This window comes from Cololabis saira, chromosome 23, assembly GCF_033807715.1.
Source record: "Cololabis saira isolate AMF1-May2022 chromosome 23, fColSai1.1, whole genome shotgun sequence".
In the NCBI taxonomy this organism is placed as follows: domain Eukaryota; kingdom Metazoa; phylum Chordata; class Actinopteri; order Beloniformes; family Belonidae; genus Cololabis; species Cololabis saira.
The window spans coordinates 10,882,664-10,908,629 of NC_084609.1; the positions used below are offsets into that span (position 1 = coordinate 10,882,664).

At 38.8% G+C, this 25,966-nt stretch overlaps 1 protein-coding gene across 5 annotated transcripts in view; it reads right to left on the reverse strand.

Annotated features, from left to right (window-relative positions):
* Window positions 1–17,875, reverse strand: part of magi2a (membrane associated guanylate kinase, WW and PDZ domain containing 2a) — a 369,187-nt gene extending 351,312 nt beyond the window's left edge. For 4 of the 5 annotated variants that reach the window (XM_061715305.1, XM_061715303.1, XM_061715308.1 and 1 more), the window contains exon 1: window positions 17,335–17,874. In XM_061715305.1, the coding sequence (XP_061571289.1) occupies window positions 17,335–17,650 (316 nt within the window). In that variant the 5' untranslated portion in view covers window positions 17,651–17,874. Of the gene's footprint in view, window positions 1–17,334 lie in introns of all 5 variants that reach the window. The other variant, XM_061715304.1, reaches the window with a different exon arrangement.
* Between the last annotated feature and the right edge of the window lie 8,091 nt (window positions 17,876–25,966).

Consider the following 25,966-nt stretch of genomic DNA (forward strand, 5'->3'; position numbering starts at 1 on the left):
AGTAAATACTGGTTTTGAGGTGTCTGCAAACATAAAAGTGTTACTTTACAGTTAAAAGTAAGGTCATCTTCACACCTAATGAATCGGTAGGTACGATTTAAATCGCAACATTTCTCATGTTGTAGCTTCCTGCATTGGTTCACTTGAAGCGGGCTGAGGTCTACGCTTTTAGGTGGACCAGAGTTTGCTTCTTTGATCCACCTGGGTTTGACTACGCATTCACACCACCCCAAATTATATCCTAACTTCAAATAACTTCATTAAATATCCTCAAGGCATTTCTGACACTGTCCTTTCAGTGAAGCATACCATCTGATTGACTATAGAGGTTCTAAAAACCACTTTATGTACCAATACTACTTATGACCACAGGGGGCAGCAAATCAAAGTTCACGTCTAGTGGAACAAGATGGAATTAGGCCAGCCTGCCCAATATAGTCAGTGGCTTTTATATATATATATATATATATATATATATATATATATATATATATATATATATATATATATATATTAGGGCTGTTCGATTAATCGATTTTAAATCGTAATCGCGATTATGTAATTAGAACGATGTTAAAACATGAAAATCGTAAAATCGATTTTTCACCTTTTTTTTTTTTTTTTTTTACCTTGTCTGCACACATATTAATGATTGATGGAAATACCTCTCAATACCTGCGACAAGTGCCCCATTACACACCTCTACCTCCTTCATGGGTTGCATTATTATTTAGCATGCAAAGACCCAGTTTAGTTTAATTAGAAAATGTCTTGTTTTATTTAATTGGAAATATAACTTACTGTATGTTTGCAAGTGCTGATTTGCTGATTTTTGTTTTCAGATATAAAACTTTATATTTTATTATATTTTTTTTTTTAAATGTTCAACTTATTTTACAGAGTTTTGCACTTTATTCATTCATTTTTGGTTTAATAAGAGCAAAGTTTGCACTTAAAGCCCAATGGGGCAAATGTTCATTAAAAAAACTGCATATTTGAAATAATTTATTTGCCTTTTGTCAATTCACAAAATAATCGTAATCGTAATCGAAAATCGGATTTTGAGAGAAAAAAATCGAGATTTTATTTTTGGGCAAAATCGAACAGCCCTAATATATATTATATATATATATATATATATATATATATTATATATATATATATATATATATATATATATATATATATATATATATATATATATATATATATAGTTAATTCAAAAAGGTAATACAGTATATATGTATATATACTGTATTACCTTTTTGAATTAGCTGTGATGGACTGATAATCACAACTGATGGAACAGCTGGCGTCTTTTTTCATCCTATCTGGGGATTGCCTGAAGCCACAAACCTCCTGTTTTTGCTGTGCTCTTCTCTTTGAGGAAATAAACAAAAAGGCAAACTGGGATGTCTGTGATTAATTGATGAGGAAAATGCGACGCAGCAACACTTAGGCTTGTTAATGGTTATTTTTCAACTTGTCATTAGTACTTTATTTCCATGCTAAAGGTGTTAATCCCGAGGAGAGAGATGTGACATGTAACCGTTCCTCTTCTAAGCAGCAGAATATTTACTGTACTTTATCCCCATTATCTTGTTTTTGTTATCACTGCACACCAAAATTGAAAAGGAGAAATACTTGTTACAAAGTTACAAGGAGTGAAATATGCTCAGCTATCTGGGATCAATGTAGCAAAAGATTACAAAGGTCTGCATCATTACTCTGCCAGTAATTTGCCTTCTGTGGTGTACAATTTGTTCTAAAGACGTATAACAGACTCTTTTTGTTTAAACTCAAATCATTTGATTGCAGTGAAAACGATGCAATATGCACACATTTCTCCATCTAATTAGGGAGGACAGTGGGTGTCTCCTGTAGCAGAATTTGATGAAGCTCTCCCTGAGATCATTGTGACAACCCATTACCAGAGAAAATTTGACCTCATCTGCCCGTTGGCGATCATTCTGGGTCTATGCTGATGCGATCCGTCTGTGGGAGCATCCTTCTGGTCAAGGCTGGAATACTGGAACAGCTATTAGATGGACAGCCATGAAGTTTCTGCTAATTAATGTCAGCCTCGCAATGAATCATAATATGCTTGGCACCTTACACCTGATGTTTGGTTTGTGTGTTTTACTTGGAGTTAGTGGAAACCGATGAACAATAATACGTGATTCTCTGATTTATTCTTGGATCTTACAAGTCCAGGGCTGGGGATCGATTCAAATGTCAAGAATCGATTCGATTCCGATTCCGATTCCTAAGATTCAGAATCGATTATCAATATTTGGTTCAATCCGATTCGATTCCGATATTTATTTGGGTTAGTGTTATTAAAACTGTTTTTTGAGCTGTTGCATCAATTATTTGCAACAAATGACTGTGTAGTTATGCAACATATTTATACTAGTATTATATTGAGATTCAACAGCAAGTATTGGCAGCTAATGATGGCTCTAAAAACCAATGCTGATATAACTGCTTTCAGAAACATCGTATGGGGCAGAATTATGAAACAGATCCAGGGCAGCAAACAGAGGACATATGAAATCGCTTTTATTTTTTCCCAGATTCTGGTTTTATTTTTTTCCATTTTCGGTCTTTTTCAGGTTTTAAATTTTTTAGAATTTGGTTTATAGCATCTTATGCAAATGTAACCCCAAGAAAGGATATATAGTAATGAAATATAGACAATTTATGCAATTATAACTAAAACTTTAATGTTTCCATACTTTTAAACATATGTAAAGGCAGAAACATCGTGTCCAACAAAACATCCTTTTTTGGGCATAAACACAAATATACTAAAAGTTGTAATGTAATGATTGAAAAAAGAAGAAGAAAAAAATCGATCTTTAGACATACCAATCGATTTTTAGGAATTAATATGAAAATCAATTTAGAATCGGAAAATCGATTTTTTCAACACAGGCTTATACAAGTCACGTAGAACTTGCATTCAAAGATTGTGCCAGACATTGTTTGAAACATCTGGCTCATGGTAAATTGATGCCACAGATGCACAAACACCAAGGTAAGTTGTGTGTCTATCAGCAGAACCACACACACACATGCAGCACACTCACAAAGGTTTATATCCTTCCCACTGCTTATTCTGTGGAACAAGTCAGCTTGCCATAACAGATGGTTGATGTTGCCAAGCCGGGAGAAGCAGTTACATGTGTGTGATGGAGCTCATGTTGAGTGAGTGTGTGCACCTTGTCGTTACCTGTCCCCAGAGGTGAGCCAGGGAGTCAGACAGTGTAACAGTGCAACAACAACAGGATCTCTCCACAAAAGCTCTGTCAAGCATGATTGGACACACTGTGGTAAGTGGTAGGAAGGCTCCGGGGATACACATACACACACACACACACACACACACACACACACATGGGAGGAAAGCAGCTCTTTAATGCATGCCTGCGTCTGTATATGATTCAGACTTTGTGTTGCACTTGTTAGTCCAACTTTACACTTTCAATGGGACCCTGACAAGAAGACAGATGAGTCTGAACTGAGAATCATTACCAGACACGACATCCGTGCGCCTCTCCGCGTCTCTACAACTTCCCAGGAATTATTCCATACCAAAGCCCCAACAATCAAGTGACCGGTCTAAACCCATTATCACTCCCGTCAATCATTACATTACACGCACATACATCATTAACTGGATAGTGTCATAATACGCTGAGGTATTCCCCCGAGCCGATCGAGAAAGCTTGTGCCACATCTTGTTATAAAGTGATTTCTGAAAGGCTTTTCAGGTTTGAGGTTAAAATATGCATCCTAACATCGTGTTAAAGCGAGCTGTTCTGACATTCAGGGTCCACTGCCGCTGCTCTCACTGTGCAATTATTAGCATACATCACAAATAACTTAGCGGTGCAGAATGTGGTCCAAGAGCAGCAGAGGAAATTGCCTCAATCTGTGTATGAGCTGTATCAGTTAAAGCATTTTGCAAAAACAGTACAAATTCAGGACAGAACAACTACAAATAATATATCATTTAAAGATTTTGATGTGTAAAACAAACTCCTGATCCAAAATAGGCCTGTGTTGAAAAAAATTGATTTTTCAATTCTAAATCGATTCCCATATTAATTCCTGAAAATCGATTTGTATGTCTAAAGATCGATTTTTTTTCATCATTACATTACAACTTTTGGTATTTTTTTGTTTATACCCAAAAAAGCAATGTTTTGTTGGACACGAGAATGACTTGTGCACTGTTTTTGCCTTTAAATATGTTTATAGATATGAAAACATTAAAGTTTTAAGCTATAATTGCATAAATTGTCTATATTTCATTACTTTATATACTGTCTTGGGGTTACATTTGCATAAAATGCTAAAAACCAAATTCTCAAAAATTAAAAACAAAAAAATAAAACCAATTTCATACGTCCTCTGTTTGCTCCCTGGATCTGTTTGATAATTCTGCCCCACACAATGTTTCTGAAAGCAGTTCTATCAGCATTCTGGGAGCTGATTGGTCCTTACAGCATCATTAGCTGCCAATACTTGCTGTTGAATCTCAATATAATACTAGTATTAATATGTTGCATAACTACAAAGTCATATAATTCAGGCAACAGCTCAAAAAACAGTTTTAATAACACTAACCCAAATCAATATCGGAATCAAATCAAACCCTGATAATCGATTCTGAATCTTAAGAATCAGAATCTAATCGTTTCTTGACATTTGAATCGATGCCAAGCCCTGATCCAAAAACCAACTCTAAATAGATTCAGTGGTTATTGTATAAAAAACATGGAGCAGATAGTGGTAACAAATATCCAAATAGCCCGTTAGGACATAGAGCAGAACCCACTCATTTAAACACCAAGGTGGTCTGGTCCAACAGGCCGGAGCCAGCGCTGTTCACAGCATCTTACCCCCACCAACGTACGACTGTATGGGCAGTAATCCTGTTTAATGCGCTGACTGTGAATCACAGCAGAGCATTTAGCGTGTCGTGACCCAATGGCACAATGAGACAATTACTGACATAGTCCTTCTGCAATATATTACTGACTTATGTAAGAAGGAACTCAACTAATGTGTAAACAGAGATAACGAGACACTGAAATCACAATGAAATTAAGGACCTGCTGGCTGCTTGTTGCCAAGCAAGCAATTTCTCTGCAGATTAGTGACACTGATCATCCATAATAAAATCATTAAAATGCAGTGCAAAGGATGTGTCCACAGAAGTAAGTCACAAGCAATCATTTAATTGGAACCACTTTGAAAAAAACGTCCAACGTTATTGATCACAATCACCAAAGAAGCGCGAGAAAAGAGGGTTCATGCGGGGTCCTGCAGCTGCTGTGGTAAGAGCTGATAACCCGTGCAACGTGCACGTAGTTCGGTCCGTCACGGCTGCCGCCTCTCATACTGTATGTGGTTCCCTCAGTGCTCGTCGGAGTAAAGCACCGGCTGAGTTCCATCTTGCCTCGGTTTGACTTTGAGGCAGAATAGCGGTGGGCGAGAAAACTGGGCATACCTTAATAAGTGCAGTTCCATATGGGGAAAGAACCTGTCAGCAGTTTGGATTTAGAATCAGGAATGAAGAGACAGGTGACAAAAGTAGCCACCAGGCTCAGATGGGGCTCAGATGGGGCTCAGATGGGGCTCAGATGGGGTTCAGATGGGGTTCAGATGGGGTTCAGGTGAGGCTCAGGTGGGGTTCAGGTGGGGTTCAGATGGGGTTCAGATGGGGTTCAGATGGGGCTCAGATGGGTGTCGCTTTGATTCACATCATGCACCCAGATGCGACGTTATGCAAAGGTTTAAAATTCAAGTCAAGCCCCACATCTAGGTCTTCCCCACACCACCACATGGCCACACATGCTACACCCTAGCTGTTAACCACATGTCTGCAAACTGGAGTGGCTTTTCGGCGACATGTACCGTTTTAAATCAAAGTGTCATTTACATAATTTGTGCATCTGAGAGCATCTTTGCAATAACACATATTTGATGGAATGCAACATGAGTCACAGTAGTAAGTGAGTAAAAGGTTTTGCCAGGCAGTTGCCTGGTAGCTTGTGTTTCGGTTGTGTGTGAACTTTGAGTCTTTAAATCTTTATTTTTAGTTATAAGGAATGGTTTTTCTTCCCCAAGATCCAATATGCTGATAAGAATTATGTTATAATATAAAAACAGCTCAGCTTCTGAACACCTTCTTAATAAATATACAAAATCCTTTTGCCTTCTGTTATTTGTTGTTTTTTTATCTCAAAGATGTACAGTAATCTCTCGTTTTTCTAGGGTTTTTTTTTTTTACAATTATTATACAAGGCTTCAAATTGCGGAGATCAGCACCGCCCCACCACGACCCGAGTAATTGGATTTGAAAGAGAGAAACTGAAAGATGATTATGAAAAAAAATATACAATAAGTACAGTAGGACAAATTGTGACTCGCACGTATTTCACTGCTCTTCTATGCCGCTGTATCCCGACTCGCTCTGTAGCATCTTTTTCTTCTAAAGCCCGCGGTGCAGGTGTGTTTTTCCGAGAGAATAACATAGTTATGGGTAGTTGTTGTCGCTCTTTTTTCTTTTGGGCAAAAAGATTCTTATAAACCGACATGCCACCATCGATTATATTTGAGAACTGTAATGAACGTTTCATCAAAGGCTCGCGTTCTTGAGCGGCTCGCTGAAGCTCATTGGCCATTCTCAGCATTGTTGACACAGGAAGTGAAGAAGCGGGGAGACTGTTTAGCCAATCAGAATGCAGAACACGATGCACAATGCAAATCCGTGAAGCAGCGAGACCGTGAAAGGTGAACCACGTTATAGCGAGAGATTACTGTACTCACATATTGACATATGTATATATCTCCAAAGTAACTCTTCTCCCAAGAAGATCTTCAAAGCCAGCATAGCCGGAACAATTAACATGTAGCCTAATCCAATTTCACAGCAATTGCCTTGGTGGGAATGTTTCTTAAGGGCTTAAAAGCTGGTCTGACGGAGTGACCGACATAGCTGTCGCTCGAGTCCTACCCTTAGCCAAAGACAACTTTTTAAAACTCCAAGGGTGCCGACTTCCTGTGGCTCCTCAGGCTAAAAAAAACCCACCTATAATGACTTTCTCCAGCAGCAGCTACCCACTAAGTGGGCACCCAGCAAACACACCAATCGCCTTGGGCTGACCTGGAAATGTCTGCTTTTACCTGCACCCCCACCGCTCAGCGAAGCTCAATCATCTACCGGTCCTCAGCGACAGCTGAGTGCAGAGACAGTAAGAGCTTCTCCAGGTAGTGGCAGTGAAAGATGGAGAGAGAGTCTCAGCAGCTGGCTGCATGAATCCCTGACTGGAGCTGAACTGAGGACCAGAACTGGGGCATTTCAGTCTTTATACGGAAGAAGGAGAGGAAACAAAAAACATTTACACGGCACAAAGCTAATTTACCTTAATGCTTTGCTTTCAAAGCATTTATGAATTCCCAACAAGTGACAGTTTGTTCTTCATGGACATTACACAAGACTGACCGAAGGGAAAAGGGATTTGTCATGCTTGTAATTTACTTCCTTTTTAATATTCATGTTGCAGTTGTTGCATTGTTTGTGCAATACTGTATTTGACCCAGTCGTTGTACTTTGCACGTTTTGACCGTATAGAAACGTAATTCTCGTCAGTTGTGTGAAATAAGACCTGGAAACAGGCATTGTGGCATAGAATTGTCAAATTGGTTTAATTCACCGTATGAATTGTTACAGATTACTTTTGTAATACTGTATTTGACCTGGTCTTTGTACGTTTTGACCGTATAGAAACGTAATTCTCGCCATTGTAAGAATGAGATGTGTACCTGCTGTACTACTGCCATTACTTTTTAACTACTTGTGCTTTGTATTATTTTACCTCTTTTCTTATCATTTTATTTGTTATTAACTGTTTAATTGTGTCTTGCCGCTTTTAATGTTGATGTAAAGCACTTTGAATTACCTTCTGTTGAATTGTGCTATACAAATAAACTTGCCTTGCATACATGGAAAATTTGAAAAACATAATGCCCTGAGCAGCAGATAACAGCAGTGAGTTTTTATAATGCTGGATTACACCTTTTTATTTTTGGACAACAGCGTAATGGTGACGCAGCTGAGAGTTGGGACTCATTTCTCCCTTCAAGTTGACTTCGTTTGATGGATAATTTATGACTCAGAATGTGACGGGCTCTGAGTGGTAATTAAAGTTAGGAATCCTCCCATTTATCTCCAATGTGCAGATTACATGTCACAAACTTTGTTATAAATCTGGTCCTTGACGTGCATGTTCGTCCTGCAGGCGTCAGTGTGCGTCTCCCAGTATGACTCAGGCAGGTGAACCAATTTAGGTCTTATTTGACATTACTTCGCACAACTGTTTCGGTAAATATCATTTTAGAAAACAAGAAAACTGCAACATTATGAATATGTTCCAGGGGACACTCTGAAAATGTGCATTTTCATTCACTGCCAATATCAAATCCACAGTCGTCACAGCAACAAATCCCAATGCTTATATCGTCGACAGTGTTTTGCTCCAAGCTCATTTCTCATGTCTCTGGAAGTGTAATTGCACCCTGTGTTTTCTCATACAATCATTTTTGGGTTTTTGAGATCCTAATTATGCCCTGTTGGCGAACTAATCTAATTCTCACCTCAGAGACAAATAAAAAGACCTAATATTACGCATGTCTGCATCTATGCAAGATACTGCCTGAGGATTTTAGATTAGATGAAAAAGTGAAGGTACAATAACTTTAGAAATGATGCACTTCAGAACATTTGGAGTGAAAATAAGGACCTGTTTTTTTTTCCTGTTTGCAGTGAAAGGCTGCAATCCTGAGAAGATATTGCAAGAGAAAGAGAAAGCATTTTCAGATGACTTGATGTATTATTCAGTAAAGCCACTTTAGAGATCAAGTGGAGGGTAAGAAGATGACCAAACAATGCCCAGACTGTCACAGAACACATACAATACCTCAACTATTTCACACGACCAGAACATCTGCAAACACATCATTTTCATCCCAGTGATTCTAGATGAGTACAAAACCTCAAGTACCAAGCAGCTGTTTTCTTCAGCTGAAAGCTTCCTTTACAGCAAAGTTTGACCAAGACTTTTAACTGCCAATGTGTGCCAAAACAACCACTTTTTCATGATTTCAGGTTTTACTCATCCATGTCTCAAATATTTAATGTGTACATTAAATATTTGGTGACAACATCATTTTCTTATAATATTTATAAGCCTTTGTTATCCAACCATCTACTTTCCTAAATCTGCTTTATACCAGTTTACAGTCTATCCAGGGGTCAACACAAGGAAAATAATCACACATGGTCTTACATGTGAAAGGTTTACGATCAAAGATTGTTCAGAGAAATAATCCTAAAGACCGGAAGTATCTTTATCCAACAAACTCTGTGATTACATTTGTCATTTCTATTAAATATTTTGGTCTATAAATAGTAAAAAAGTGAATTCAAAACGATGCACACATACATGTGCAGACTGAATGACTGATGGATAACTTCATATGTTGTTGGACATTAAAAAAAAACTTCAAAATGCCTTAAAGTGCAATATCACTATTGACCACTAGATGCTGGTTGATACAACAGACTCCCATTCATTTTTATAAAGAGTCAACTTGTTTTGATTAATTACTGAGTCTGTACTATTTACTCCTACAAGAATAGTGGTAGTCCTTCTGAAAATTAGTTCATATCACAAGATATACGTTCTCAAAGAAGGGCACATTTGGCCAAAGTGGTCACATCTGGATCCAACAAAGCAGATTAACTTTGTTTGGATTATCTGATAATCAATGACCTAGTTCAATTCTACCACTGATTTGACACAGCATCTGAGAAAGCTGTGAGGAACGCAGCACCTCGTGTGATTATTCTTATATCAGATGATTTAGTGGGGAAGCAGATGTTGACAGTACGGACGACGTTTTATAACAGCCTTCTATGATGTTGGGAAACACTTGGAACACTGATGGCAAATGTTTGAATGAGCCTGAATAAGAATACGGTCGGGGGGGAAGTGAACATCACAGTTTGTGCATTAAATCACCAATGTGAGCCTCAAGAGCTATAATGTTTACAGTTGCTTGGCAACTGCCTTCCCTCAGCTGCTAGAGGAAACATCAAGGTTGTGTTTGAACTCACCATGACCACTATGAAGGACTACGTAGGGAGCGCTGTCGTGACTGTTCCCAGAATTTACCTTTAGACACTTAGAGCATCATTTTCGTCAGAGCTCTTCAATGCCTCATTGATGTCTCATCAGTTCTACACTACAGGTAGGAATGTTCTCACTACATGTTAAGATAATTCTCATTACATATTAAGATAATTCTGAATACATATTAAGACAAGTCTCACTACATATTAAAGGGGACCTATTATGAAAAACATGTTTTTTCTTGCTTTAACATATATAAAGTGGTCTCCCCTCAGCCTGCCAACTCAGAGAAGGAGGAAAGCAACCAAATTCATCCAGTGTGATGTGGCTTCTACGAGCCGTTCAGATTCTGCACACTTTCGTTACGTAACCAAAATGCAATCTACATCGGTTGGCCTCCGATGCGTAAAACCACGCCCACAACTAACTCCGCCGGCCGGGGCTTCCGCCATTTTTTTGTAGCGGTGTATCGCGTCATTCAGGCAGCCAATCAGCACAGTGCCTCATTATCATAGCCCCGCCCACTCAGAATCCTGCATAGATAATGAGGTTAGAGACTGGGAAGATAAAGACATGGCTCAGAGGCTCAATTTCTAATTTATCTAGCAAAAACAATCAAAAGCTTGTTTTTAAGACATTCAAGGCCTGTTTAAAATAGGTATTAGATGCCATAATAGGTCCCCTTTAAGATAATCTCACTGCATTTTAAGACAAGTCTCACTACATATTAAGACAACACACAACACTATGGCTGGCATGCTATGTAATCAGTAAAGGGTCATTTCAAATACCACCGCCAACATTCAAAGGCCAGGTTTGTGTACAGCTGTAAAACCCCTAAAGTTAAAATCTGGGTCTCACATCAAAATGAGCTACAGACTGTTTTTACATAAAAAAAAAAAAAAAATGATTTAACTTTTAGAAGCAGACTAGGAAGTGCCTTAAAAACATGACTAAATAGAGTCTTTTTGCATTTGAATTTCATCGACATTTTGAAATACTGCTCGAGTTTTGTGTCAAAACTGTGATGGAAACACAGTTACCGAGTCAATAAATGTCCAGTCGTCACGGGATTTTATTAGCCAGATTCACTCATTTCCATTAATGTGCACATTTCATAATAAAAAGAAATCTGGGTAAAATCAGCCAGCGTGATAACAACTGATAGCAAATTCAAAGTGGAGATGCGTAGATAATACACATTTATATTTTAATTGAACTTTTCTGTTAATTAGTTCTTCACAGTTAAGTAATTAAGTAAATATTTGTGAGAATTGATATGATAACTCCAGCGCCTGTATCGTTATAGGTCAGCAGTGCCTTTTTTTTGACAAACGCGAGTCAAATGTGAGAAGTCTGTTAAATACAAATTTTGACAAAAGTTGAATGTGTTTACAAAGGAAAGAAATAATAATCTTAACTGTCTTTTTTATTGCAAAGTGTAACGTTTACGAAAGCTTGTCAAGTAGATTTAGATTTATTTGAAATAAAGTTCTGGAGGGCATTCTGTTACTTTCTAGTGTCTCATAAAACTGACTACTGCAGGGACTTGTGTTTTAATAATTACACACTCCTGTTTATGTACCCCCTCTGAATTGTGTACTCTTCTTAATAAGGAGTTGTGTGAGACAAAAGATAAAAGTAAATCCACCTCTGATTGAAAGCAAATAAAAAAATATATCCATACTTGTTTAAACAAGTGCAAGAGGCACTGCGAAAGTTTGTTTTCCCCTGTAATATTTACTTAATGCAAAAATCAATCACATTAACAACTTAATAGTATAAACAAGAAACTGAAAAACAAGAGCAGAGCTGCAGAAGAATATCAATCACTTCAGCCCCTCGCCGGAGGACATAAATATTTCATGAAAAAAAATAACATTAATTTGATATAGGCTTGGCTGCTTTTTAAATAAATCCCTGTTCTGATGGTGAACATACACACACACACACATGAACACACACTCACACACACACACAGATATGCACCACATGAGCTAAGACTTTGATCCAAAGCCTCTTACAGGCTGATTTTTCACCCCAAAACCAGATCTCAGATCTTGGTTCCAGCGCACAACGCAAGACACCGACTACCTTCAACTACTGGGATCAAAGGTTCAGGCAGCTGGAGGGCTGAATCCGTGGCCTGGGAGTTTCACATAATTTAACTCTCTGCAATGTTTTTAAATGTTATAGGGAGGCTGCTGCGTATCCTTGCAGCTGCATGGGCTGCAACAATCCTGACAGCCGTGGAGGCAGTGGACGGCTCAATCCCAGCCTCCTGAGACTCCAGCACAACCACAACAATCTCACATCTGACTCACAAACCAGATCTAAGGAGAGTTCCCTGACCTTTTCATACTTTATGGTATATTTCATTTTCTGCGACACGACCATAATGTTGAAATAGGGACTCGGAGATTTGCTCTAATGCTTATACAGCACCCTTTCAAATTTAATTTAGTATACCAAATGCAGCACAAATTGGATAGTAAATACTGCATACTATAACAGCTGCTCTGCGAAGTAATACATGTGCAATTCAAACTGAAAATGTGGTGCATTTTCTTTTTGTAATTGAAAAAATAAAATTAATTTATAGGTGCTATTTTTTACAACTGAGCAGATGGCGCAGCTAAATCACAACACGAGAAAATAAAAGTAATTCTGCAATGATTTTGTGGTGACAATTGATCTAAAATAGAACATATTACTAAACAGAAATCCTTTATCTGTGCTTGAAAGAATATATTTAGGTTTCAAGTCAGACGTTGAGATTTTTTAGGGTATGGTGACATCACAGACCCACAACAGACTGGAATTATCCAGCTCCCACGTCTTTATCGCCACCCAATGTCACATCCTGCTGCTTTTGCTGTACCTTGGAAGTGGGTAACATAAAGCCAGTTTCAAAAGGCTTCCTTTCGTTTGTGCATCAACCCACTAAAACAAGCTTCTTTTTTTTTTATTAAGCAGTGCTTTAAAAATAGCTTAAACTTTTTGAACTGTATTTCTGAAATGTTCTATCGTTTTGTCTGTTATTACTGTGGCTTTTCTGGTTTTCTTTGGAGAATATCTCTCAGGGAAACTGGAGTTTGCTGCCACCGTTCCTCCGTCTTCCCCTTCCTACTTAATAAACTCCTTGTGTCCTTTCACCTGATTCCCCCTTAAATACTCAATAACATATTTAACAATATTTGTGCAACCTCTGACAACGGAATACTTTCATAATGAGCAGTCCAGTTTAAAATGAAGTCATATAATCAACATAATTGCTATAAAGTTTGCTTAATCCAACAACCCGGGTCTCCATCTCTCAACTCAAAACAGGAAGTTGTGAGGCAGCATCACATAACTTCCTGTGCTCGCTTTAAGAGCAACAATGATAAATTGTTAGTCTGTTTATAGAAATTAAGTGGGGTCAGTGGATGCATGGAGGTTAAAACTCACCACAGGAATGTCACAATTAGCTGACTTTTACTGTCAACTATTACAAAAGTCGCCTTTGGGTGAATTAAAAAAAATGCTGTTTTTTGCGAGCGGGAAATCTCTTGTGAGATGCGATGGGAGTCACATCCTGTGTTTGTTTGGGGGTGTGTCTACTAACGTTAAGTTGGAAAGCTTGAAATGACAAACAACGTGTCGGACTTATAGTTACCAAAAAAAACAAATCAAATCTGCAGTGTGAGGCCATTTTGGATATTTAAAAAATTACAACATATTTGCTATTAACGATGGCTATCGAGTCCGCAACACATCAAATATGTCCCCACATTTATGTAACAGTCATCCATCCTTGTACGTCCAAATCAATACAAAACTAAACTGGTGAAATATACTAAACTGGTTCTAAACGGTGTAAATACAGTCACCAGAGTTCATCAAGTTCAAAGATACTTCTCTTTACCTTTCTGAGTGAAATGTTGTATTGGCATGGATGTGTTTTGGACAATATTGTTAACCCAAATCGATTGTATCAAAAAAAATATGTATTTACAAATCAACATACAGTATATCACTATCACATATGGTTTTTACCATGCAGGCCAAATGTTTAGTCAAATGTTTGGCTTTATTTGGGACCAAAAGGATGATGACAAAGTGAAAAAGTGAAAAAATAATAATAATAACCAGGAAAATGTACCCTTAGAATGATGTTAACTCTTACATCTGACATCCCTATCACAATAATCTTATTTTTGGCACACACACATAAAAAAACTACTTAACAATGAAAACCAACCGTATCAAGTACAAAACCTACAACATCATTCTTCAAAATTGTCCAAACAAATAATATAACCAAAAGGAAAAACCTGATTAATGCTGTAAAAGCTGAGGTCATCAAATATGGATGCATCTGAAATGATTAATTTAGATTCCTAAGGAAGAGTGAGAATAAGTCAGATCATCTTGTGTGTGGGGGGGAAATGTAACAGTAAAGTCTCTGTGTTTCCATGCCAAGAATAATGTTGTTATAAGCCCTGAATCCCTAAAGCGCTGTATTTCTGTTGTTACAAGTTGTGTTCAGTTGAAGACTGAGACAGTGGAGGCCGTTTTTGTTCCTGTGTTTGAAGTGAAAGAGTGATGCTGGAATGTGTGTTTCCTGACTGCCACTAATGTAACACACATTAGTGCAACACACCCCCCTCAGAAACCCAACATTAGGTGCGACACCAGAACCAGAACCACGACCAAAACATCTGGCTATGTCACCAATAATAATAAAACATAAAAAAAAGGGCATCTCTTTACATACTTTAGGAATACAATCAGTTTTTAAGACATAATAGCAGTCCTATCAATTTTTTTTTTTTTTTTTTTTGGGGGGGGGGGGGGGGGGGCAAAGTTGGTGTTAAAACTCCCAAAAACTCACCTTGTTTGACACATTTGAGACAGACAGGGTCTTAGCTGACAACAGTATCACGTACAAAACCTACAATATCCATCCCACAACATAAAGAAACTGCAGAATGATTCTCCAAAACTGCCCCAACAAATAATATAACCAAAAGGAAAAACCTGATTAATGCTGTAAAAGCTGGTGTCATCAAATATGGATGTGTCTGAAATAATTAATTTAGATTTAGGAAGAGTGAGAATAAGTCAGATAATCTAAAGTAAAAGTACAGTAAAGTTTCTGTGTTTTCCTGCCAAGAATAATGTTGTTATAAACCCTGATTCTGTGGTTACAAGTTGTGTTCAGTTGAAGACTGAGACAGTGGAGGCCGTTTTTGTTCCTGTGTTTGAAGTGAAAGAGTGATGCTGGAATGTGTGTTTCCCGACTGCCACTAAAGGCCGATTTATGGTTCCGCGTTACACCGACGCAGAGCCTACGGCGTAATGTGCGCGTCGCCGCGTACCCTACGCCGTAGGGCTCTGCATCGATTTAACGCAGAACCATAATTCAGGCTTACTGTAACACACATTAGTGCAACTCAATTTCTTTTAAATTTTTTTGGAAGGGGGGCAAAGTTGGTGTTTAAACTCCCAAAAACTCACCTTGTTTGACACATTTGAGACAGACGGGGTCTTAAGTGACAACAGTATCATGTACAAAACCTACAATATCCATCCCACAACATAAAGAAACTGCCCCAACAAATAATATAACCAAAAGGAAAAACCTGATTAATGCTGTAAAAGCTGATGTCATCAAATATGGATGCGTCTGTGACAGTAAAGTTTCTGTGTTTTCCTGCCAATAATAATGTTGTTATAAACCCTGATTCTGTTGTTACAAGTTGTGTTCAGTTGAATACTGAGACAGTTGAGGCAGTTTTGGTTCCTGTGTTTGAAGTGAAAGAGTGATGCTGAAATGTGTGTTTCCCGACTGCCACTAAAGGCTGATTTATGGTTCCGTGTTACACCGACGCAGAGAGTACGGCGCGGTTGCGCGTCGCCGCGTACCATACGCCGTACCTTACGCCGTAGACTACGCCGTACCCTACAGCGTAGGGCTCTGCGTCGATTTAACGCAAAACCATAATTCAGGCTTACTGTAACCAGAGGTGGACAGAGTATTCGACCCCAGTACTTGAGTAAGAGTACAAATACTACTGGTCAAAATTTACTCCGTTACAAGTAAAAGTAGCTCAGTCAAAATATTACTCGAGTAAGAGTAGAAAAGTACTTGCTTTTAAAGGTACTTAAGTATCCAAAAGTAAATGCTTTTAAATTTAGTAGTATTTAGTAGTATTTATTTAGTAAATTCAGTAAATTACTATATTTTTTCTAAATTAATTTAAGGATCTTTTAACTCTTGTTTCTGAGAATTCGATGTTGAGTTGTTGAAAGCAGAGAGGTAGTTCTGCTTCGGCAGACAAAATAAACATTTGAACATAAATGTCTGTGGTTTGTCTGGGCCCTCGTTTTTTACTCGGTCGAACTCAAACATTGAGTTAAGATACGGACCACGGCCAAGTATTTTGTGAAAGTCCCTGCTCCGAGTCCGGCTCATTATCAGACTCAGACGACTCAGCGGATTGTCTTTCTTCTCCTGACGCAGGCGTAGCCGTTGTTGCGGCTCTGTCTTGACTTGTTGCGGCTCTGTCTTGACAAACGCAGGCTACTTTGGCGGTATCGTTTTGAGGAGGGTTGACGTATTTCCGCTTTACGTACATCCCAGTGGAGAGCGTGCACTGTGATAGGTCTCCTCCTTTGACAAAAACAGCTTGTGTCCAATAGGATTTTAGGGAGGAAGAAAAAAGAGCAGACCTGAAAGTAACGAGTACTTTTCAGCCTTCCTAGAAATTTACTCGAGTAAAAGTAAAAATATTTGTCTTGGAAATGTATTCAAGTAAGAGTAATAAGTACCAAAGAAATCTAATACTCAAGTAAAGTACAAATCCTCTGGATGTACTTAAGTACAGTAGGCTACTCAAGTAAATTTACTCCGTTACTGTCCACCACTGGCAACACACCCCCCTCAGAAACCCAACATTACTGTAGGTGCGACACCAAAACATCCGGCTATGTCACCAATAATAACCATAATAATAAACAGATTAAAAAATAATACTTTGGGAATACCATCAGTTTTAAAGACATAATAGCAGCCCTGTAAATTTTTTTTATTTTTTTGAAAAGGGGGGCAAAGTTGGTGTTTAAACTCCCCAAAACTCACCTTGTTTGACACACTTGAGGCGGACGGGGTCCTTGCTGTGCCGCAGCACCGCCTGCACGTCCCGGGTGGTGAGTCCGGCCACCGGGGTGTCATTGACTTCCAGCAGGAGTTCATCCCGGAGCAGCTGGCCACCGCCGCGGCAGCGCGCCCTGCCCGGGGGAAGCTCACCCAGCAGCGGGAAGAGCCCGCGCTCCGCGCCGCCCTGCAGCTGCAGCAGCTCCAGCAGCCCCGGCTCCCCCTCCTCATTCCTGCACAGCACGCTCTCGTGGACGCCGCTGCTCCAGTGGTTCTTCCTCTTCTTCAGGCTTTTGGACATGGCTTAGGGGAAAAAGAGAAGAAAATGGGGAGGTGGAGGTGGAGTGGGGTGGGTGGGGGGGGATTAATCACATGAGTGCGGCCGTGGAGGAAGTTTTGTCCCCGGTAAAAGTCCCAGAATGTAACAGTTTAACTTTGTTATGTGTCCAGTTTCAGTTGTAAAAGCGCAACTGTATCCATGTCAGGCGCGCACGCAGCAGCTGGATCATCACTCTGCCTTTGAGATAACAGAGAGCTGCCCAACTTAGGACGCCTTCACGGCCCCACTCCAATATCCGACATGTCAGCACCAGAGCCTACAAACCACACAGCGGGGACATTCTTTGAAAGGATTTAAGCCATCTCATGTTAGACTTTGTGGATTGATTAAAATGATAATAATCTCGGGAAACATGTGCAACAACAAAAATGTATTATTCCTATTAAAGGTTTTTAGAGTCACTTATGTTGGACACACTTCTAACGGAATAAAAAGGACCAGTAAACATCTTTAAGGATAACTTTGCGTAACATTTATTAATTTAGTTTATACAAGGAAACTAAGTTACTCTTTAGATTATGTGAATCAGGAAACCAACTAACCAAGTTCAAAACTTTCTAACTTTAAAAGTGACCAAGTTTACGAGGATCATTTGAAAGTAACACCCAGCTCCGACCAACTCAACTGACCCGGATGTGAAGGCTGGAGGAGGAGGAGGAGGAGGAGGAGGAGGAGGAGGAGGAGGAGGAGAGCTTTTGCCCAAATCCAGCTTTCCATGGAAAAAAAAAAAAAGCAAAGACGAGAATCTCCCAGTGAAATTTCCACAAGGCCACAGATCAGCAAAAAGTCATCTCAAATATATGTATTGTCTTTTTGAATTTTGGGACTTCAGATTTTACACTTTTACAACTAGTAAAAGAGAAAAATACAGAAAAATACATGTAAGTCAGAGTGTATGATTTGATGTACAGTAACTGCCTCAGCTCGTTACTGTGAGTGTGATTGCACAAATTATTACAAATCATTTCTATTATGAAGAACCATCAAAGCTCAATTAAGACACGTTCCCACCAGAGGTCTTTATAACTAATTTTGATTGTATGTTTTATGTTAATTCCAGGCATTCTTGACTGCCAAACATCCTCACAGGTGTTTGATGACACAATGCCAAAGAGGAAAGACATCAGCAATGATCTCAGAGAAGCAACTGTTGCACATCTGAGAAGGTTTATAAGAACATTCACAAAATAATTTTGTCATTACAAAAGTATTAATATAATTGCATAAGTAATTGCAAAGAAAATCATATTCTTTCTATAAAAACAACATGGTAGCCGTTATAAAGTTTGCACAGTTCCATATTATCCAACAACAAAATGTTTTAATCAAAGTCTTTTGAACTAATATGGCCAAAGTGGAGATGTTTGTCAAAAAACAAACACTTTATCAGCACCAGCATTTCATCTAGACTGTCAAGCATGGTGGTGAAGGAGTGATGATCTGGGCTTTGGATGCAAAATGTACTGAAGGCAAGGCAAGTTCATTTGTAAAGCACATTCCAGCAACAAGGCAATTCATGGTGCTTTACTTAATGAAAACATGAAAAGTAAAGAGAGAACAAAAAGATTGAGTTACAGTGCAGTGGCCTATTAAAGAAACTTTGGACTTTAGCTAGAGTGTAGTACGTTTTACTACTTTTTAATTAAAATTCACAATGGTTTAAATAATTTAGTCAAAGTCAGCTGTAAACAAATTAGTTTTTAACCTTGATTTAAAGGAACTGAGGGTTTCAGCGTTCCTGCAGTTTTCTGGAAGTTTGTTCCAGGTCTGTGGATCATAAAAGCTGAATGCTGCTTCTCCATGTTTGGTTCTGATTCTGGGGACACAGAGCAGACCTGAACCAGAAGAGCAGAGAAGTCTGGATGGCGGCAACAAGTCTCTGATGTATTTTGGTCCTAAATCATTCAGTGACTTATAAACTAACAAAAGTATTTTAAAGTTTATTCTCTGAGGTCCTTAAAAGTAGTTTTTAGCTGTAATTGAACTGAAGCTTTTTGCCAACTCTTAAACTCTTCTCTTTTGATCCAAAAACAACTTCCTCAGTTTTGTTTTTGTTCAACTAAAGAAAATGATGGCACATCCACTCATTAATTCGTTCTATGCATCTACTCAATGCTTATAGGGGTTCACAGTTAACTGGTGACATTGTAATGTAAAGGTGTGTGTCATCTGCGTAGGTATGATGAGTTATGTTGTTGTTTATTATTATCTGAGCCAGCAGAAGCATGTAGGTGTTAAATAAGATGGGTCCTAAGATAGAACCTTGGGGAACTCCACAAGTAATTTTTGTCGATTCTGGTGCAAAGTTACCTGTTGACAGAAAGTAGTCCCTGTCCCTGGTTTGAGTAAGGGTGCGTCCCAATACTCCCCCTCGCCCTCGTTTTGATCCCTCCCCCTAACTTTTGCGCGTTCCCGTGAAGGTAGTGGTGTCCCAATTCCTCTTTTCACCTAGGGGGAGGGGGCATAACGAGGGCTAGGGGCTGAGAATAGCCCCTTCAAATCGAGGGATTTCAGATGCTGACTTGGCGAGCAAGGGGGTATGAAAATTTCCCAGAATGCTTTTGCCGTAGGCTCTGTGTCGATTTGACTCGCCGACCGAAGGCAAACAGGCAGACTCGTCTCAGAGAAATAGAGAGAAATAATCCTGTGACTCGTCAGATTTGTTTTGGATGTTTCTGATATAATAGTCTTCAGAAACCACAAAGTAATCCAGCTGTTATCTGGGTAATTTACACACTTTCAGATAAAGTTGTCGAAGATCACGCCAGAATAAAGGGATTTATGGTTCCGCGTTACACCAACGCAGAGCCTACGGCGTAAGGTCTACGTCGATGTACGCGGCGACGTGCGCCGTACGCCGTACCCTACGCCGTAGGCTCTGCGTCGATTTAACGCAGACCCAAACTCCGGAGCTGGCAGACAGAAATCTCTACATTTCGGAGCAAATTTCTTAACAGGCGTAGGTACAACTGTTAGATTTCATCTATTAAACCAACATCTTCCTAAATGATTTATTTCAGCCAGCGTAATTCTCAACAGAGCTGCGTCCCAGAGAGAGTTTCTCTCCCGGGGCTGACGGAGCAGCTTGACCCGGCGGACACGTCTCTTCTCGGGCTGTGAGCTGAGGTTGCTCCCCGGGGGCGGCGGCTCTTCTCATCTCCGAAAACATCGGGTCAAATTTCTTAACAGGCGTTATTTGGATAAACTGAGCCCTGGTTGCGGATCTTAAGGTTACCTTTATACCTGAAAAAATATTAAAACTTAATAAAGTGCCATATTAACAGCGCTACAGCTGAAATAAAAACAGCTTTTTACTCTCAGCTTCCTGATCAGGTTAGGAATGAAAACGAGGGGGAGTAGGAGAAATGGGACAGGCACCTGGGCCAAGTGCCCTAGATCTCAAGTGCCCTAAAATCTCCCCCTTCTTTTTTAGGGGTTAGGGAAGAAAAGAAGTGCGAGTGGAGAAAAGAAGGGCGAGTGAAGAAAAGTAGGGGGAGTATTGAGATTGGGCCTAAGACTCAACCCAGTCAAGTACTCTGCCAGAAAGTCCAAGCAACACTGCAAACAAGAGCCGGCCAAACATTTTTCACAATATGAGAGGCTCATGATGTCATAGAGACAATCATTACTTCAGGTTATTGGTGATAAAATTAAGTTGTACATACTATTGAAGCCTTTTTTGTTTTGTTATTGGTACATAAATAATATAACGGTGGGATATGGTAAATGTTGTTCATCTGAGGTCGTGGTTAGCATCTTCTAAAATGCTGTAAAACACCAGATTATTTTTTTGTGATGTCCTGAAAGCTTCGAATTACCAGACTTTGTATTTTCATTTCATTTATACATCTTGAGACCTTTACAGATTGATGATATTGTTTTTTCTTACAGCCAACAGGATTTGGTTTCACTTTCATGCATTTGACAGATGCAAAACAATACACCTGATCAACAACTGATCATCAACAAGAAAAAAACTAATTTGATTAAATTGAATAATTTTTAAGGATTGCTCCTCTTTAGTCATGACTGTTTTCTCAAAGAAAAACAAAGGTGTTCTTACTGAATTTTACTGAATCCCAATTTAGCACATATCGTTAACTATTTCATGAAAAATATTTACTGTACTTGCATCAGGAACTTGACGCCTTCCTGCCTGCAAATGGAGAAAAAAGTCTTTACATGTCTTCACTGATAATCTAACATTAGTTCTTTTTTATTTCATTCAGGAGCTCTCCTCTTTTTGGCTCTATTTTTTATTAGTTTCCCCTTATGTGTATAGTGCCTTTTTCTTGGTTTCTGAAACTCCTTTATAGCTGCTTTTATCAGTAGTTTTAATTTATAGCTGCCCCTTCTATAGTTCAGTCTTTATTGCCATCCACAGCATGTATTTTATGTTCCTCATTCTTGAAGGTCTGGATGCTTCTGAATCAGCACTTCAGCAACATATGACAACTGTGCATTTGTTGGGCATGTAACATGGTGAAATATGCTTTCAGGTTCCAGAGGTTGTCTTGAAGAGTTATAGAGGGGGGTTAAGTCCAGCCCTCCCAACTTTAGATTGATCACAGTGGGCATCTGAGCAAAAATGACACATTAACTAAAGTAGAATAACCACTCAGGGATCAGACCACCAAGGTCTTAAACTGCTGCATAATCCACAAAAGCACAGTGGAAAAGACCAAACCTTATATCATGCTTCAAATCATAGACACATTTATTGCTTTATTTAATTTTACCTAATGTGGTAAAAAATAAATATTCACTTTACATGTACAGTAGTTGTCATGAATGAACCAAAATACTTGAAGTAATTTGTCCTTTGAAGGGCAATTTCTTTGCAGCAACTCGGTCAGGTACAAACATAAACAAACAGCCAAACCAGCAGATAATAATAAAGTAAGTACAAATCAATAAATAGAAGCTGAAGAATCACTAATTGAAATCACTTCAAATCAAAGTTAAGTAGATGGAAAGAATGCCTTGGAATACTGATTAGTTTTAGCTACAGGCCTCCGATCACATCGACCAGAGGGCATTAGAGGAAAATTAGAAGATAGAATGTGCTCCTGATTGAGACTTATCATCCATTTAGCTTTTTTGGATGCCCTTACTCTCCCAGCGCCAGGCCGGGTCTCCCGCCTGAACACAGATGATATTTGAGCACACTTTAACAATGCCTTTCAGGCTGTTCCTGTCCTTCACCGACAGACCAGTAAACCAGCAAATAAAACAAAATGTTTAAGGACATGCGATAACTGAGCAATAAATAACTTCTTGCTAACGTTGGATGAGTTCAGCCTATGCAATCAACAAATCCCCTGCTGACCTTCCTTACCAATGACCTCTGAGTTTTTATTGAACTTTAGCTCTCCGTCAGACACGGTACCAGACTCCTATGAGCCTGGATGGATGGATGGATGGATGGATGGATGGATGGATGGATGGATGGATGGATGGATGGATGGATGGATGGATGGATGGATGGATGGATGGCAGGGATTTTGGGCTTTTCGTATCGTGAAGTGATTATGTGCCTCCAAACCATAAAGCTAATGGCAGAATTATTTTGATAAAAAAATGACTTTAAATTGTACCATTATAAGTGACTTTCAATAACTTGTAGAACTCCTTTTTGCGTCACAACCAAACGCTGCACGTTGTGCTCTATTGTGTCCTGATAGATCTAACGTGACCAGCATGCATAATAATCTAGGCTGGTTATCTATAAGACAAAGGTCGACTTATACTTTGTTACATTTTCTGAGGAATATACTGGTGACACAATCTCCAAAACAACTGTATGACAGATTATACTATCATTTTGATCACCATGGTTACAGTACAAGAATGACATCAGAAAGGAGGTTCATACTACCAAAGGTGAGAATAGGCTTGATACAGAGAACTTTTTTTTTCAGAGCCATTGTTGGCTGGAACTTTATACCAGTTCATATTTCTCATGTAGGTAGCAAAGATTGGTTTAAGATTCAGTTGAAACAATATCTTTTAAAATGTATTGAATTTTGATTTGACATTTGGAAAGGAATAGAATTACAGGTAGTGTAAACACTATCACAATAAAGGTGAAAAGTGGTCAAGAATTTTAAGATAAGGTCATTTCAGGCAGGTTTTTTTATGCAGGTGTTTTATTTGATTTAATTTCTATGTATTTATGTCTGAGAACGATGGTGATTTAGTTATGTTGTTTGTGACTAAGGGAGTTGTGTCTATTATTGTTTTGTTTGTCATGTATAATCTATGTCGTTTATGTATTAAGTGTTAATTTGTGTGTTGTGTGTATGTCGGACCCTTGGAAGAATAGCTAATGCTGTTGCTAATGCTAATGTGGATCCTAAATAAAACAAACAAACAAACAAACAAACAAAACGTTACAATCCTAGATTCCTTTGTTGCCTCAAACCCTCACACAGTGACTTCCAGATAGGTGCATGTTAGAAGCTTATCTGATCCCTGGAATCTAGTAAGTGCAGTAGAGTGAGAAAAAAAACCCTCTATCATTTTCCAGGAGGTAAAAGGAGAGCCATTACTCTCCAGAATGACTATAACGGAAGTGCACTCGCATAGGTCTGTCACCATCTGTGAGATTAAGAAACCATCAGCATCACAATTATGTTTCTTAAAGCACGGCTGCAAAATCTCTTTGAAAATACCTGAAGCTGATGAAGAAATGAACTGCAGTTCTTCCATTAAGGCATAATTACATCTTTGCAATATATATTGAACTCACTTTCTGGTTTCAATAATAGTCAGGATACTTTCTTTCCATTTAAATTAAGTAGTTTTTAGGTTTTCCATCTTCTGAATCTTCACTGAATGCTCCCTGAGCATTTCGAGGATCAGTCGTCCTGTGAGTGAAGAATGAGATTCAGACTGTTATGAGGAGCAAATGTCCCATTAATATTTGTTCTGAAAGGAGGTTTGAAAATCACAGAGGATAGAACATTTAAATGAAAGAACTTACGTGCGTCGTGAAGTTTGCCGACTGGTCCCACGACAGATGGGTACACAGCTGCTCCGTGTTTTGAATGCGCTATAACATTCCCCAAAAAGACAAGGGAGACTGTATTTCCAGGATGACGAATATCTCAAGAGTCCTGTCCTTTTTTTTTTTTGATATTTCAAAATAGAAATATTTCACAGATCCAAACTAACATACACACAAATATTGTTGGAACCAAGTTCAGCCTATTTCCCTTTTCAGATGTGGAATATGTCCCATTAATGGTTTGAGTGAACTTTAAACGGCATAACAATCAGTCAAAGTCAAAGTCATCAGGTATCAGGCAAATACAAAATCAGATAAATGTCAATTTATGACTTTTTTCCTACCATGCCATTCATTATTTGACAAAACTAAGCCAGAAAGAAAAAAAGAAAACACGAGGCCAATACTAAGTATCCCCTTTCATGTGATTCCAGAGGGTAAGGTACAGGCTGGTGCAGATAATCATCTCCTATCTGTGCAGACATCCATACAAGCAGATGTCTGCAGCTCTGAGGCATTCAGGTGTGTGTGTTAACACAATGCAGAGCGGGAAAAGACAAAAGCTATGCTCCTAGGGAAGCATTATAGTCGCAGCACATCAACCTGGAATAGGTCATAAAACAATATTTTCCACACAACTTGGAGAAATATTATTCTCAAGTGGGGAGCATTCAAGATCTTTCTGAGACATCGGGCCTGGTCAACGACCAGAGAAATACAAAGATACCCACGAGGTGCATCTCAGTCCCTGCAGGCTTCACGGAGTTTGTTCAATGTTAAAGTCAACGGCAGGAGAAGGAGAAGACTGAACAAGTATGAGATGTTTGGAAGAGCTGCAAGAGAAAGGCTCTTCTGTCTAAGTAGAACAGGGAAGCAGGACTGATACTTGTGGAGGAGGAGATACCCAACAGCGGACGTGTGTGGCCTGAAATGCCCAGCGCCATTTCTGAAAAAAAAAAAGAAAAAACAGAGCTTCAGGGAGCTGTACATAAGCAAATTTAGTTAGTTTTATTTTGGTCCATTAGTCAATCAAAACATGCACCACAGTAAAGCTGGATATATAAATAAATGAACCAAAAAAGGTGTAGACTGAAGCCGTGGCTTATATAATGCCTACTCTTTTTTACAATACATCAGATCACAACAAATCAAAATAAAAAGTATTACAGAGATCAATTACAACAAAAGCATGTGATATAGAGGATTTACAGGAGAAGTTGCTCTTGGTCATAGTTTAGATTTATCAATTACCCTAAGTTTAAACATTT